At 41.5% G+C, this 12870-nt stretch overlaps 1 protein-coding gene across 1 annotated transcript; it reads right to left on the bottom strand.

Annotated features, from left to right (window-relative positions):
• Positions 1–8083: 8083 nt before the first annotated feature.
• Positions 8084–12442, bottom strand: LOC124159774 (RNA-binding protein cabeza-like). Its single transcript, XM_046535691.1, has 4 exons — positions 12346–12442; positions 12236–12248; positions 11233–11437; positions 8084–8350 (listed from the first exon to the last, which is right to left on the bottom strand). The coding sequence occupies exons 1-4, from the start codon at positions 12440–12442 to the stop codon at positions 8084–8086; spliced, it is 582 nt and encodes a 193-aa protein (XP_046391647.1).
• Positions 12443–12870: the final 428 nt, after the last annotated feature.

Below are 12870 nucleotides of genomic sequence, written 5' to 3'. Positions count from 1 at the left end.
AGCGTCAAACAATGTTAAAAAGGTCCAAAAGTCGTAAGGGACAGAGCACGTATTTCGGAGGTGGCTAGAGGTGAGGGAAGTTTCAGCGTACAGTCTCTCTGAACGTCCCCCGCTTCGAGCTATTCCAGCACTATCCTTCTATTAACAAATGCTATCATAGTACCTCATTTTTTTAAATTTCTCATCAATGTTAAATATAAAATATGATGCTCTGTATTTATTTGAAATTATATAATATCTGCACGATATTAAAAAGCATTGTGTCCTTATTTACAACTACAAGTGAATCCACGATACCCTGCGAGCCACCTTAAGTGTGTGGTAGGGAAAGAGTATTTTTCCCCAAAATTTTCTCAGCTGTGTGTACGTGCTACCGCAATTGCAATTGCAATTACGTGGCAGGGGCTGGTTATGTTGAATGGCTGTTTTCTTACTTTCATGCTCTAATTTCCTTTAGGAAGCAGGTCTTTTTTTGTGAAATGCTCTGGGTTATTGATTCTATTGATTTATTCTACTGATTGATATTCTATCGATTGTTTCTTTCTCGCTTCAATTTAAATCAAAAGGACTTGTAACTTCACTGCCTAAGGGAAGCCCATTTTTACATCGATTGTGTGCAGCATCTTGTCCTTGGAATCATTTCCCCACTCTTTTTGTCCTTTCTTTCTCTCGTTGTGTGTGCACCTCCGATTCTCCCTCCCACCCCCGACCCACGCATCATTGCGCATCCCCCCCACCCCTCCCTCCTCGATTCGGGCGGGCCCTTTTTTTTCCACGCATTGAGTAGCACCGCCAGGGCATTTCCCCCTCCCTCCCCCTTCCTCCCTTAACGACTTCTGCATGACCACGGTCGCCATCCATCCACATCTCGTTGGCTCCCTCTCACTGCCGCCCCCTGACACCACAGCCACTCTTATCTCTCCTAGCCATCCCACCGCCATCTCTACATGTGTGTTACGTACATTTAAATGATTCTCCAGTCGTCCACTAAATGCGCCGTCACTGCCACTGCGCATTTAAATGCGTTCACAAAAGTCGCCACTCGCGACGAATGGTTAAAATGATAGGTTTTTGCCGAGTAAAAATAGGTTATTTATCTAAATGATTTATCTTAATGATCCCTTAATGTTATTTATTCCGGTGTCGGAGTTCATCATTCGCCCATATATTATTTCGAGGTTTGTTGGGCTTCGTGTTAATCCTGAGTATTGAAATGCCTGTATTTGCTTAGATTTAATTGTTCCTTTCGGTATAATGTAATATTGATGGACATTTCCTGTTTCATTTCATTTGAAAAGGGTTAAATGTAAAATTTCAAGTTCTTATGGAGTATGTATCTACAAAGTAGTAGTAGTGTTTCCTTTTTTGTCCAACTAAGGCAATGTTGGAGTGGCTATTCGTTCTACTCTGTCTGGTCTTGAGACAAATTTAAGTATCCCATTGGGGAAAAACCATTCGCTTTGATCGGCCATTGTGAAATGTTAGTATGTTTGTTTGAAGAACAGCCATTGAGGCTTGTAATGGAAACATGTATTCCAATTGATATTCACTTTCAGAATAGTTTATAGATTATTATATTTCACTAATTCCGGGAATGAATCTATTTTTCGTTTTCTTTTCATGATTATTTAGGCTAAATTTAGTCAAAATTTGTATTTTTTAATAATATGGTTAATTTGTGGGATATAGCAAGAGATAATTTATTTTAGATTTTTTTATGCTCAGCATATGCACCTATATTTGTGGGTTTCAGTGAAATCTTGTAGTAGTAAAAAGGGCCCCATTAAATTATGTCATAGTCGCCTGAAGTGAAATGAAACTCCTCTTTGGCATCAGTTGCAATCGCTGAAAAAATAAACCAAGGAATAGAAGATAAATTTCGTTGTAATTTTTTAGTTCTTCGTATTGTTTTCAACTGTAATCCTTGAGTTGGAATGGGAAGGAAAATCCAATTACGTACTTAAGTAAACTAAAAACGTATGAATTTCAAAAAGTTAGCCGTTCATATTATTCTAAAATTACTTTTATATTGTCTTCTTTAGAGCTTATTATCACGCCTTTTATTATAAATTTGTGTTTTGCTGGCGTGCTAATTGATTAGTAAGAGGAGAAAACCCACAATGAAAGATGGTAGCGAAACGTCATAGAGTTCGAATTTAGGGATGCCGGTTTTAGTCCGGGTAAAGGTAATTTTTTTTAACAAACGATATTTTCGCGCTTTGTATACACTCACGAGTGACTTCGTGCGACTTATCCGCGGATTTTAGAAAAATTGGTTTAGATTTGTTTTGAAAGTTCAACTCTCCAGAATGGAATAAGTAATATTTGTTGTTTAAGATGCACGAACATTAGCTGAAATAGTAAAGGTAAATCCCATTAAGAGGGTGAGATACACTTCCTTCTCGAACGGTCTTTTTCGGTGACGAATTTTCCGCTTAAAATTTATACGCTCGCCTTGAGATTCTCATGGTATACATAGTACACCCTGGCCAACATTTCTATAGTCTCAAATTCTTTTAACTATTATATCAGAATTCTCCGAGATGCAATTTTTTATATTTGAGAAACAAACAAATGTTGAAAGATGGTCAACTCGGCGTAGTCTAAAAGCTTCAAGATGATCACGTGAATGCTTGGGAAAATAATATAAACGTCACAAAAAGAAAGGCAAAGCCGTTTTGAGAGAGGGGAATGCGTTCTAATAGCCTGGATGCCCAACATTCCAGCATTAAAAGCAAAACAAATGCTCTCACATTGCCGCCAAGCAGTCGTAATACATTCTGCGAGCAGTGATAGTGGTCGCCCGTTGCGTATTTTCTTTCCGCCGCCTCGGTCGTCCAGCTGCCTTTTGCTCCGCGCCTCCCACCCCAGTGCCGGGCAGTGGCAGTCCTCCCACGCTGATTGTTTCCGCCGCTACCGCGCTCCATTTCATCCGCGCTCTCCCTTGATGCCTCCACTCCCACATCGCATGCCCACAACCACACCCGCTCCCTCTGTATTTGTAATGCCACACAAATCATCGTAAATCCCTCACTGCCCCCGCTCTCTCCTCCGCCCGACTCTTGACCACCCACCCGAAAGGCACGATTCATCCAATGCCCTTCATCTCCCCCCCCCCCCCCACCTCACTCTTGCCTCCCGTCACCATTCTAATACCTCATCCCCAGAGAGCGAATATATGTTTCACGAATATTTCATTAAAGGAATTCTCTAATCATCTGTTAGATTTGCTCTCTCCCGCCGCGCAAATAAATGATAGCATGCGTGGTCAGCAGCTTGGAGATGCGGGTTCGAACCTTGGCCAAGCGAAATAACTTTTTCATGGCCATCCGCGACTGTGTACATAGTTACGTGTTTCACGCAATACTTTGACTCCGAAAAATCGTTCACGTTCATGGATGTTATTGAATTAAATTCTTCATAATTGTTTCTAATCAATATCTGATACCTTTTCTTCTTTTTTAGGATTTGATACGATATTATTGATGCCGAAATAAACAAATTCACTGCTCACTATCAAAGTCTGTAAAACAAGAGTTCCTAGTCACGGAAAGTTCGGAACGATGGTTGTTAACGTATTTTTTGGGGGGTTTTCCAATACCGATGACATGTGTAGGAGCCAATTACAGCCGTTTCCAATCCAAACCCTGTGGCCTTACTTGCTTACTGGGCGTATCATCGCACAATACTTGTTCAATGAGTTCCATTGAAGTGTCCTCTGTCACTGCCTTGGGTCCGCTGCCATTTCACCGATCGCGTGGGTACAATTGGAAAGGGATTGCCATCAGCGTCCGCATTAATCCAAGGACAACAGGATCGCGCTTTTGTCGTGAATGAACCATATTTTACTCCTTTGAATTGCACGTGGTGCCGCCGTTTGACTTAAAGCCTTCTAGGTGTTGATTTGCAGATATTGAGCAAGGATTCTCATCAATCGAGAGGTGTTGTTATTCATAATCTGCCCCGTGAAAATGAAATGAAATTTACAGCAATTGACGAGAGTAATAATCTCGTACCTTTATTTTTCTAGGCGTATTCTGGAGTAATTTAACTAATTATTTCATACATCGCTTCAACGAGAGGATTGAATTGGACGGATGGAAGCCCACCCACGTTTAAGTCACTAATAGGTGAGTTTTTCAATGTCCATGTTTGGGTATCAGTCTCTCTCTGGGAGTTTTTGCACTAGGATGATGGGGATATCCAATACCGCTGCAAATTTCACCATTTAATTGCTCCGTTTTTGCATAAAAAAGCTAAGTAACATCTATGGCTTGATGTTTTCCGCATTCGTGATCCATATTTAGTTCTTAAATTAGAAAATCGATTAAGTATTGGATTTCAAGTTTTTTCTGAAGAAATGTCTAAGATTTAGATATGATTTATAATTTTAAATGCAACTCTTTCGCGTACGATTCCTAATCTTTTTCAAATCAGATTGTCAACTGTTATCTAGAACGAAATGATCGTAAATTGTTCTCGCTGTCCCCGAGTTTACCTTCCATGGCTGAGCACCATTGCTGTGCGCTGTCATTGGCTGTAATTGATAAATATTATTCTAATTTTAACTAAATGCGAAATCTTAACCTCTGTCTCCTACTATCAGGAATCTCTCACTTGTTCGCGTTGTTCTCTCTTTGCTCTCTCTAGCCTTCTCTGTGCTTATTTGGCTACTGTTAATTATTTAGTAATTCCTTACGATTTGACAAAACTGTAAGCAAAGGATTTCCTGTATTTTGGTGTGGGCAATGCTGGTATTACAACTTTCGCCTTCGCATTGTTGCGAGTGATGTTGTGTAGGTATTGTTCTGAATACTCCTCGATGAATGTAGAAAAAAAAATCGTCCTGACATTCGAAGTTGGTTCGTCTATTTGCCCTCACAACGTTTTATGGAGGAAAGTTTAGTGTAAAAATATTAATACTACCAAATTGCGTGATAGTAAAATATTTATAAAGATGACTACCATTTCCTTTGGTATGGAGAGCTGATTTATTTTAATACGCAGCAATATGTATTTATGAAGCTATCAAACTTAGATACATCTTTCGTATGTGGAGCAAGCGATAAGCTTGGCGGAATGTACGGATGGCCTCTTCTCCGCTCGAGAATTCTTCAATTTTGCCCTCGAAAGATATTCACATTATGATCATCTCCCCTTTCGGTCGATATCAATCTTCCGATCCGATGTGGGTGTCATTTCGATTGCAGAGCTCCCTCGTAGAAGGGAAGGATCATGGCCGTGTAACCGATCGGCCCCTTCCCCTCCTCCTGCCCACGTCTCATTCCTCCCACCCCCATTCCACCCCCATCCCCCGACTGACCCTTGAAATTTCCCCGCCCACCCAATCCACCATCCCCATTTTATCGGCCGGGGCAATTCCTTTTTAGCCTGAGTTATTACACACTCGGGGATGCGAGGCGACGTCGGCTGCTGGACGCTCTACTGAATGCATACGTAAGCGAGGTAGGAGGGGGGGTGGGTGGGTGGGTGGAGGATAATGATGGAAGAGGGGGAGGTTTTTGAAGAGATGGGAAGGAGAGAGAGTGTACATGGAGGCGAAAATGATTGGTTGGCTTGATGGATAGGAGCTGTTCGGCGGAAGGCCGCCCGCTCGGCCACTGGTTCTGTGTATCGACGGCTCATCTACCGCGCGGTGGTCTGCCTTCAAAAATGCGTCCCTGGCATTGATTCCCCGTCAAAACAGTCTTGAATTATCGCCGCCACTTTCCACTCATTTTCGGACTCATCTATTACGATGCCCCGAGCTCACCAAGAACCCTATTCCGAGTAATTTGACCACATTTTTAGGGTGTGGAATTCCTGTTAGGCCATTTCGGTGATAATTATCTCCCATTCCTCCGACAAATGGATATTTTTCGCATGAGCCTCAAGCTAATATAATATATTTTGGTTCAAAATGTTCCGAGGAGAATGAGCGGCTCTGTATGGTTAGACTCCGGCCTTCCATGACCTCTATAAAATGTATGCATCTTACATTTCCATTTAATTATTCTATTACTGTCGACCAATGCTGATCCATACCTCCACTGCGGAGTGTATCGAGTTTTCAAGAGATATATAGGTACTTGTTATATCGACTATCTTATTTTCATTTTCTATGCATCAATCCTGAAAATCAAAAAAATACGTTTCGTTGGATTGTGTATCTAAAACCTTGAGACTCAATATTTTGTTGTAGTTTATGTCCATATTTATTTATATATAAGTAGATTCCATTTCGTTTAAAATCATGCTTTTTGTCTGGAAATTCATTGGAATTTCGGGCTTATTGGTGATTTTTTTTCTGCTTATGAGTAATTACTAGCATTATGTCAGCTCGGCCTCCAAAAACTGCACAATTACAGCAGTGGTATTTTGTATTGCCTTGATCGGCTGACGTGATTGCTACAATAATGGTCGTCTCGATAATAATCGCCATTTCGTGTATTATCCTCTGTTTAATATGGCAATGATATCGATGATATTTTTTACTGGTTGTTTTATCGATTATTTTCCTCATTTCATTACCTACGCTTCCATTCTTAGGTTAATACGAGTAATTCAAAGATGTGTATTTATTTGGACAAGCGCGCCTTGCAAGACATCCTTATCTAAGAAATATCTCGCAAAAAAATCGTGAGAAAACCATACGGAGTCCTAAATTTGAAATAAAAATGAGATAATTCTACCTAGAAAGGGAAAATTAATCCAATTCGTTGCGGGGATAATGAAACAGGGTGGCGCTGAACAACTCTAGATGCCGATGCGAGGGCAGTACCCAGGCAGGTGTGTCTGTCCTCTCACCCATCTCAATGCTACCGAACTCCTCATGTGAGCGGAGGCCAATCTACTATCTGCTACCTTCCAATGCCACGCCCCCGCACCCCACACTCCGCTCTCCCCAGAGACTTCAACGGCCGAAGCAGCGGGAGACTTCAACGCGCGAAGCCCCCGCCGATCAACTTACGGCTAGATGCGTCGCTGCAGCCTGAATACATGATACAGGAAAATCTCTATCCCGGTAGCTATTTATTCGTAGCGAGGACTGATATGAGGTGCGAATCCATCTATGATTTGGTTTGATATAATTTTGAATAGGATAGATGTGGTATATACACTATCGTGATAGAATATCTAAAAATGGAGTGAAAGTATTATACTTCGTATGGCTCAGTATTTATATTTAATGGATACTACTCGAGGTTCGTAACATAATTGCATCTCCATATTACCTTTACTTATTGTATATAGTTGATGGGTGTCCACTACATTTTATTGGGAAGTGGGATGGTATCACTTAGAACTACTAGTACCTCTGCGAACATGATACCTTACTTGCAAGCCACTATGTTGGCTGCACTTCACAAGTTATGAGCGAGTGTCCTTAAGCTTATGTTAGATCATGTTTCGTACGGCACTACATAAAAATCTGTCATATTGTCAACCCTATTAAATGAGGAACGTTGCCTAATCTTGGTAGCCACACTGTATTCCAATGGTTTTACAGATTTACTTAGCTATAGTAAACAGACTGCAGTTGGTATAGAGTCAGCTTCACACTCATTGTATAATAGTCCTCAGATTGGCATACGTTCTGCGGCCCTCCATTCCTCACTTTCCCATGCTAGCTGCCTCAGTCCCCTGCTGCACAGTGCTCTTCACTCTCACTGCTCTTCCTCACTCTACCCTTCCTACTTTTCTTTCAATTTTCTGTCCGTTATATTTCTAACGCAGTTACAACCCCTTGTGACATGGTTTAACCATCGGGTCCTTTTCTTTCGAATGGTGCTACACAGTTCTCTTTTTTCCCCTATTCTTCGGTACGCGTTCTCGTTTTCCACCCTATCCATCGATTTCATCCTCAGGAGTCGAAGACTTCAAGTAATTTCTGGTCTGATTTTCGGATCCGTGGAGAGCTACTACCTACACGTGAGAATCAGCGTAAGGCATCATAATAAAGTATCATTTGAGTATATTTCATGGCGTGAATTAAAACGAGTACTGATTTGTGGGGTGTGTTGGGTGCATGGAGAGCAAGATGCTCTCTCTGCTTATCGTGTCGCGTAAACTGGAGTGTCCGTCAGCGATGGGATCTGCTGCCGGTGGAGGGCGTGGATGAGGATGGGGGAGTGCGGGGGCGCGGACGCTTGGCAACGCCGTGTGAGAGGGCGCCCGCCCCCGCCGCCTCCTCCTCGAGGCCCCCGGGGGACGGTCCAAGGCCGGCCGGGGGTGGAGCCCTCTTCCCCAGCACCCTCGCCCCCAGCGGGCGGGGGCCATCAGCGGCGGCCCCTTTTTGTGCGTGTCGCTGCCCCCGCGACCCACCGCTGTTCCCACCCACTCGCGCCCCCTTTTGATATTGGGATGGGGCGGAATTGAAGCAGATTCAACGCCCTCATCCCATCCAAACACTGAGCGAGTAGAGAGTTGGAACCTGGACTTATTCGTAGCACTACGATGCTATAGAAATAATTGAATTGTGAATATACTTAAATTTGCTGACGACGCTGTCATCTATCGCGAAATAAGTGAACGCTCTGACTTTGGACTCCTCTCCTCGGAGAAAAACAACGTCCATGCGTGGAGCCAAGAGTTGGGACTGAAACGAAATCGGAGGAAAGGCACGGCATTTCTTGCATAGGTGGAATAACTATTCCCATGTTTATATTATTTAGAGTTAACATAAATACGACACATAAATTCTTTAAAACATCTGAAGGAAATGTTTAATTAATTCCTATCGAGAGAGACACATGCAAGAAATATTTGTTGTAATCCGTGAAATTTAAGCTATGAACAAAATTAAATTCAAACGAAAGCTAATCGAGCCGTAAAATCTGTTCATTGCAAACAGATATCGTTATGTAGGTTTTTCATGAGTTAGATTGGGAGCCGCTAGAAACTCGGAGACTACATTTTGGGCTTAGATTGCGTGAAATTTCAGGAACACATGTCTTTAAGAGCGACAAGGAGAACATCAACATAAAACTTAACCATGTATCGAGCCCGAATAGAATGATGAATATGCAGAAGGAGAAGAATATAACTGACGCTTAGGTGTAGTAATTCGTTTTCCCATCGAACAAAAAAGAACTTAAAATGAACTTATAAGGAGACTCAGTCGTCAAACATCTCCAATATACACCTTCTTTCCTTTTTTGTTAACGCTGTTATTCTAAGTTAGAACTTCTAGCACATGCCTATTGAGATGACTGATTGCTGCGGAGTTGGGGGTCATAATATTTGTTTGGTACCTCTCTCCATTTCTCTCTTTATCGAGTTATTTTCTACCTTGACGTTCTTCTTTTTCCTTGTGTCCTTCTTTATCTGTCCCAAGTACTTCTCAGGTCTTCCTCGCGGAATTTTCCCTTCAAACTTTCTCACCACTATATCTGTCTCTTATCGAACTTAAAAACGAGGCTATATAAATAATATTATAATGCCATAACATTCGAAATATTTAAGTACCTAAAAGATGGTTATAAATTATCCCTACCTTTTCACGTGAAACGTCTAAAAGAAATACTGTAACAAATTCCTGTGTTTTTTCAATTCAGTTGTTGAAAATAAATATAGAAGTCTCATTTTTACCTTATTTTTAGGTACAAGGTGTTACGGACCTTGAAAGCTCTTTTACGTAATAAAATTGGTTTTATTCCAGTTTTTTGAGTTTTCGTTATCTGGTAGCTCCCTCTGCTGTGAAATAGGCCTATTTAGGAAATTTTACTTCGAACTGGTAGCATGATCTTCCTATTTTAGGAAAATTCAAATATAACCTACGAACTTCGTGGCCTCTGTGTACCTTCATAGCCTGAAATCTTATTGTATCCTGAGTATCATTATTATCTCATATCCATAAATGTAAAAATTCCATCACAAGTAGAATTGATTTAGTCTCATGATATCCTTAGCTTACGATGTTAGTTTTCATGTCTTACTTTCGTTAGGGTCCATTTTTTTCTTGCTTTTAAAGTGTTTTCTTCTTCAATTAGAAGCCCTTCCATTTAGCCTTATCAAAAAATAATGAGGCCCAACCGCGTTTATTCTTGTCATCTGTGTCCCTTCTCCAGTAAGCTAAAGGCCCTAATTTTCCCCACAGTTAATAGTATTTACGTGTAGTAACCATTCCCAGTGTGTAATCATTTTGTTTTCTATTAAGAGAGATACCTCGGAGAAAGGAGTCTCAACCACCGTGGCACGTAAAGGCAGAAAGAAGTGAGTTACTTACTTTGCCGGGTTTCTTATGTGGTTTTGCCGATGAGTGCACATCAACTTGGGTTGTATGAGCATTGTTCGTTTTCCTCACTTTCAGTCTTGCAATGCTATGTGCGAACAATGCGAAATGTCTTTATTTTTTCTCAGTAACACCAATGATTTATTCTTTATGGTTTGCAAAGGGTATGTGAGGGTAAATAAAGGGCTCACAATTATTGATTGAACTGTTTGAAAATCCAATATAGCTTCTTCGCTGTATTTAAGTTTCGAATTTTATTCCTTCAGTGCCTGCATCTAAAGTCCGCGAACCCTTGAATAGGGGCGTGTATAGGGGTGTTTGATAGCCAATCACATTTTAATCAAGGAGGATAAAAAAGCAGAAACGAATACTTTCGCGTATAATTTTTTGTGCCAATCTCATGCCAAGTTAGGAAAATCGTCACTATAATTCTCTGCTTGGAAATCCAACTATCCCTATAAAATCGCTTTTGCTGATTCAAAAATGTGTGATTCTGATTGAAAAATGAATTATTCTAAAATTATCGTTTAAATTGATGGATATTTCCATCACTTTAGCAATTTAGTAGAACTTTTTGCTTCCTAAGGTGTACTATAACTTCATACAACGTATTTCAAATTCTGAACGCCATATTCAATAATTCTTTGTAAAAATCTACATGTAAACACTCGTAATTAAGAGTAAAATGAGGATAGTCAAAGGTGGTAAGAATGCTGGGCGACGGGCCAGTGTGTGGCAGTCCAGTCCTTTCGAGCCAATATAGATGGCCAGGTAGTGGAATTTGTATTTTATTCTAGACCAAAATGTCCGCGACCAGTGGCTCTGATCCACAAAATTAAAGGTTTTTCATCATGTCGGGAGCGAGAGGGATTAATTGTTTGGAAATTTTCGATGTGTCGTTTGAGTGTGGAGGATGTGGAGTGGTGTTTTCGGGAATGGTCTCACTCAATCGCAGAGAAGTCTCAGCAGATGCGCTCCACTTGTGTTGGCAGCCTCACCCGTGGACGGGCGCCGTTGACCTCCGTGCCGCCGCCGCCGCCTTCCTCTTGCCCTCCGGCCTCGACGCACACAAATGGGTTACCCGCGATGTTTTCAGATTTGATTCGGCAGCGGCCATCTCCAGGACCCCGCCTACACCCACCCACAGCCAAACCACCCCCCCTCCCTCCACTACTCGCCTCCTCATCCCTCCCTCCCCTCCACCTTAAAGTAAGGACTAGTAGAGGGCGGGTGACGTCACCATTTTGGTCCCAACGTACTCGAGCGTCTCAATGGTAACGTGGTATTGTGTCACGTGGCTTACATACCATTAGCGAAATGGCTTACAATTGCTGTGCATTTGGGTGACAATGAAAATAGTAAGAGGGTAGCTCAGTGACCTTTCATGCGTGAAGAAAAGTTAAAAATATTATAATATACTCTATTTCATTTTGATCCGTGCCTAATATTTCCTCCTGGGCTCATTGATTTTAAATTTACCACGTTAAACTTGGCATATGCGATGGGTACACAGAAGTGAGCAAGTGCCAGGCCAATCTCCTCCCAACAGCAGATCCACAATTGGGTCGTTCGACATATCTTGATTATTTTGATGATGTTTGAAAAATGAGCAAACCCATGCTCCTCCAATTTCCGATTCGTCGCCTGCTTTCCGAGCAAAAATTCCAGGCGAAAAATCTACATCCACACGTTGTGACAATTATTTACATAAATAAGCAGATGACGTCACGAACTCTTGCGGATCATCGCGTCTCACAATACACTCACCTCTCGTCGGCCTCGCGCGAAGTCCACTAATAGGTCGTTTCCTGTCTACAGTCTTGCGAGCGATTCATTTCTTCACTGAGTGGTTCACTCTGAACGAGTTAATCGGCCGAAACGTTCTTGACGTCACCAACTTATGAAAAGTGGGAGATGACTTTCGCCATTTTTTTATTTTGAAATTCTTTTTTTTTTTTAATTCAACTTATAAGAATACATTTGTACAGTTCATGCGCTTACCTTTTTGAAATTTCTGTCGTCCAAACGAGACATAAGATTAATACAGAACAAGGGAGTAAGCTTAACTTTCAACTATAGGACATCAGGGGCATTTTTCGAGTGGTAGTAACCATTTGAGTCAATCTTCTCGGGGGAAACAATGCCGTTGCACGTGCCTATCTCCCTCCCCTTGAGGTCATTAAGCTGCAAACTGCTCACCCTCGACATTCCCGTTGTTCTTTGTGGGATTCATGTCTGTTTAATGGCAGGCATTTGCGAAACCGAGCTCCTTTGTGAGAGATGAGGTCAGTTGAACACGCATCAGCTCGGGAGTCACAAAAACGCTGTGGAGGTACAAAGATTTCGAGTGACGGAAAGCATTCTCGTTTGGTCTTTATCGTGATTTCTGGGTGGATATTCGGTGTTCAGGGATATTTTTATGATTTAAGTGGACAATTTACGCTCTAAAATTTAATTAAATAAGCCTTTAACTATCCCTAAATTCATGAAAAAGCATTGACCAAGTTTGAGACTCAAAAAGCCTTTGTGTTTGTTATAAATTTTAATGGTCTTCCATTTCTCTTCCTTGGATGGTTAGAACTGATTATCAGAACAGGCGATCATTGTTAAAACTATCATATCATTTCAGTGGAGTG

This window comes from Ischnura elegans, chromosome 5, assembly GCF_921293095.1.
Source record: "Ischnura elegans chromosome 5, ioIscEleg1.1, whole genome shotgun sequence".
NCBI lineage: Eukaryota > Metazoa > Arthropoda > Insecta > Odonata > Coenagrionidae > Ischnura > Ischnura elegans.
This window is presented reverse-complemented; position numbering and strand designations above follow the sequence as displayed.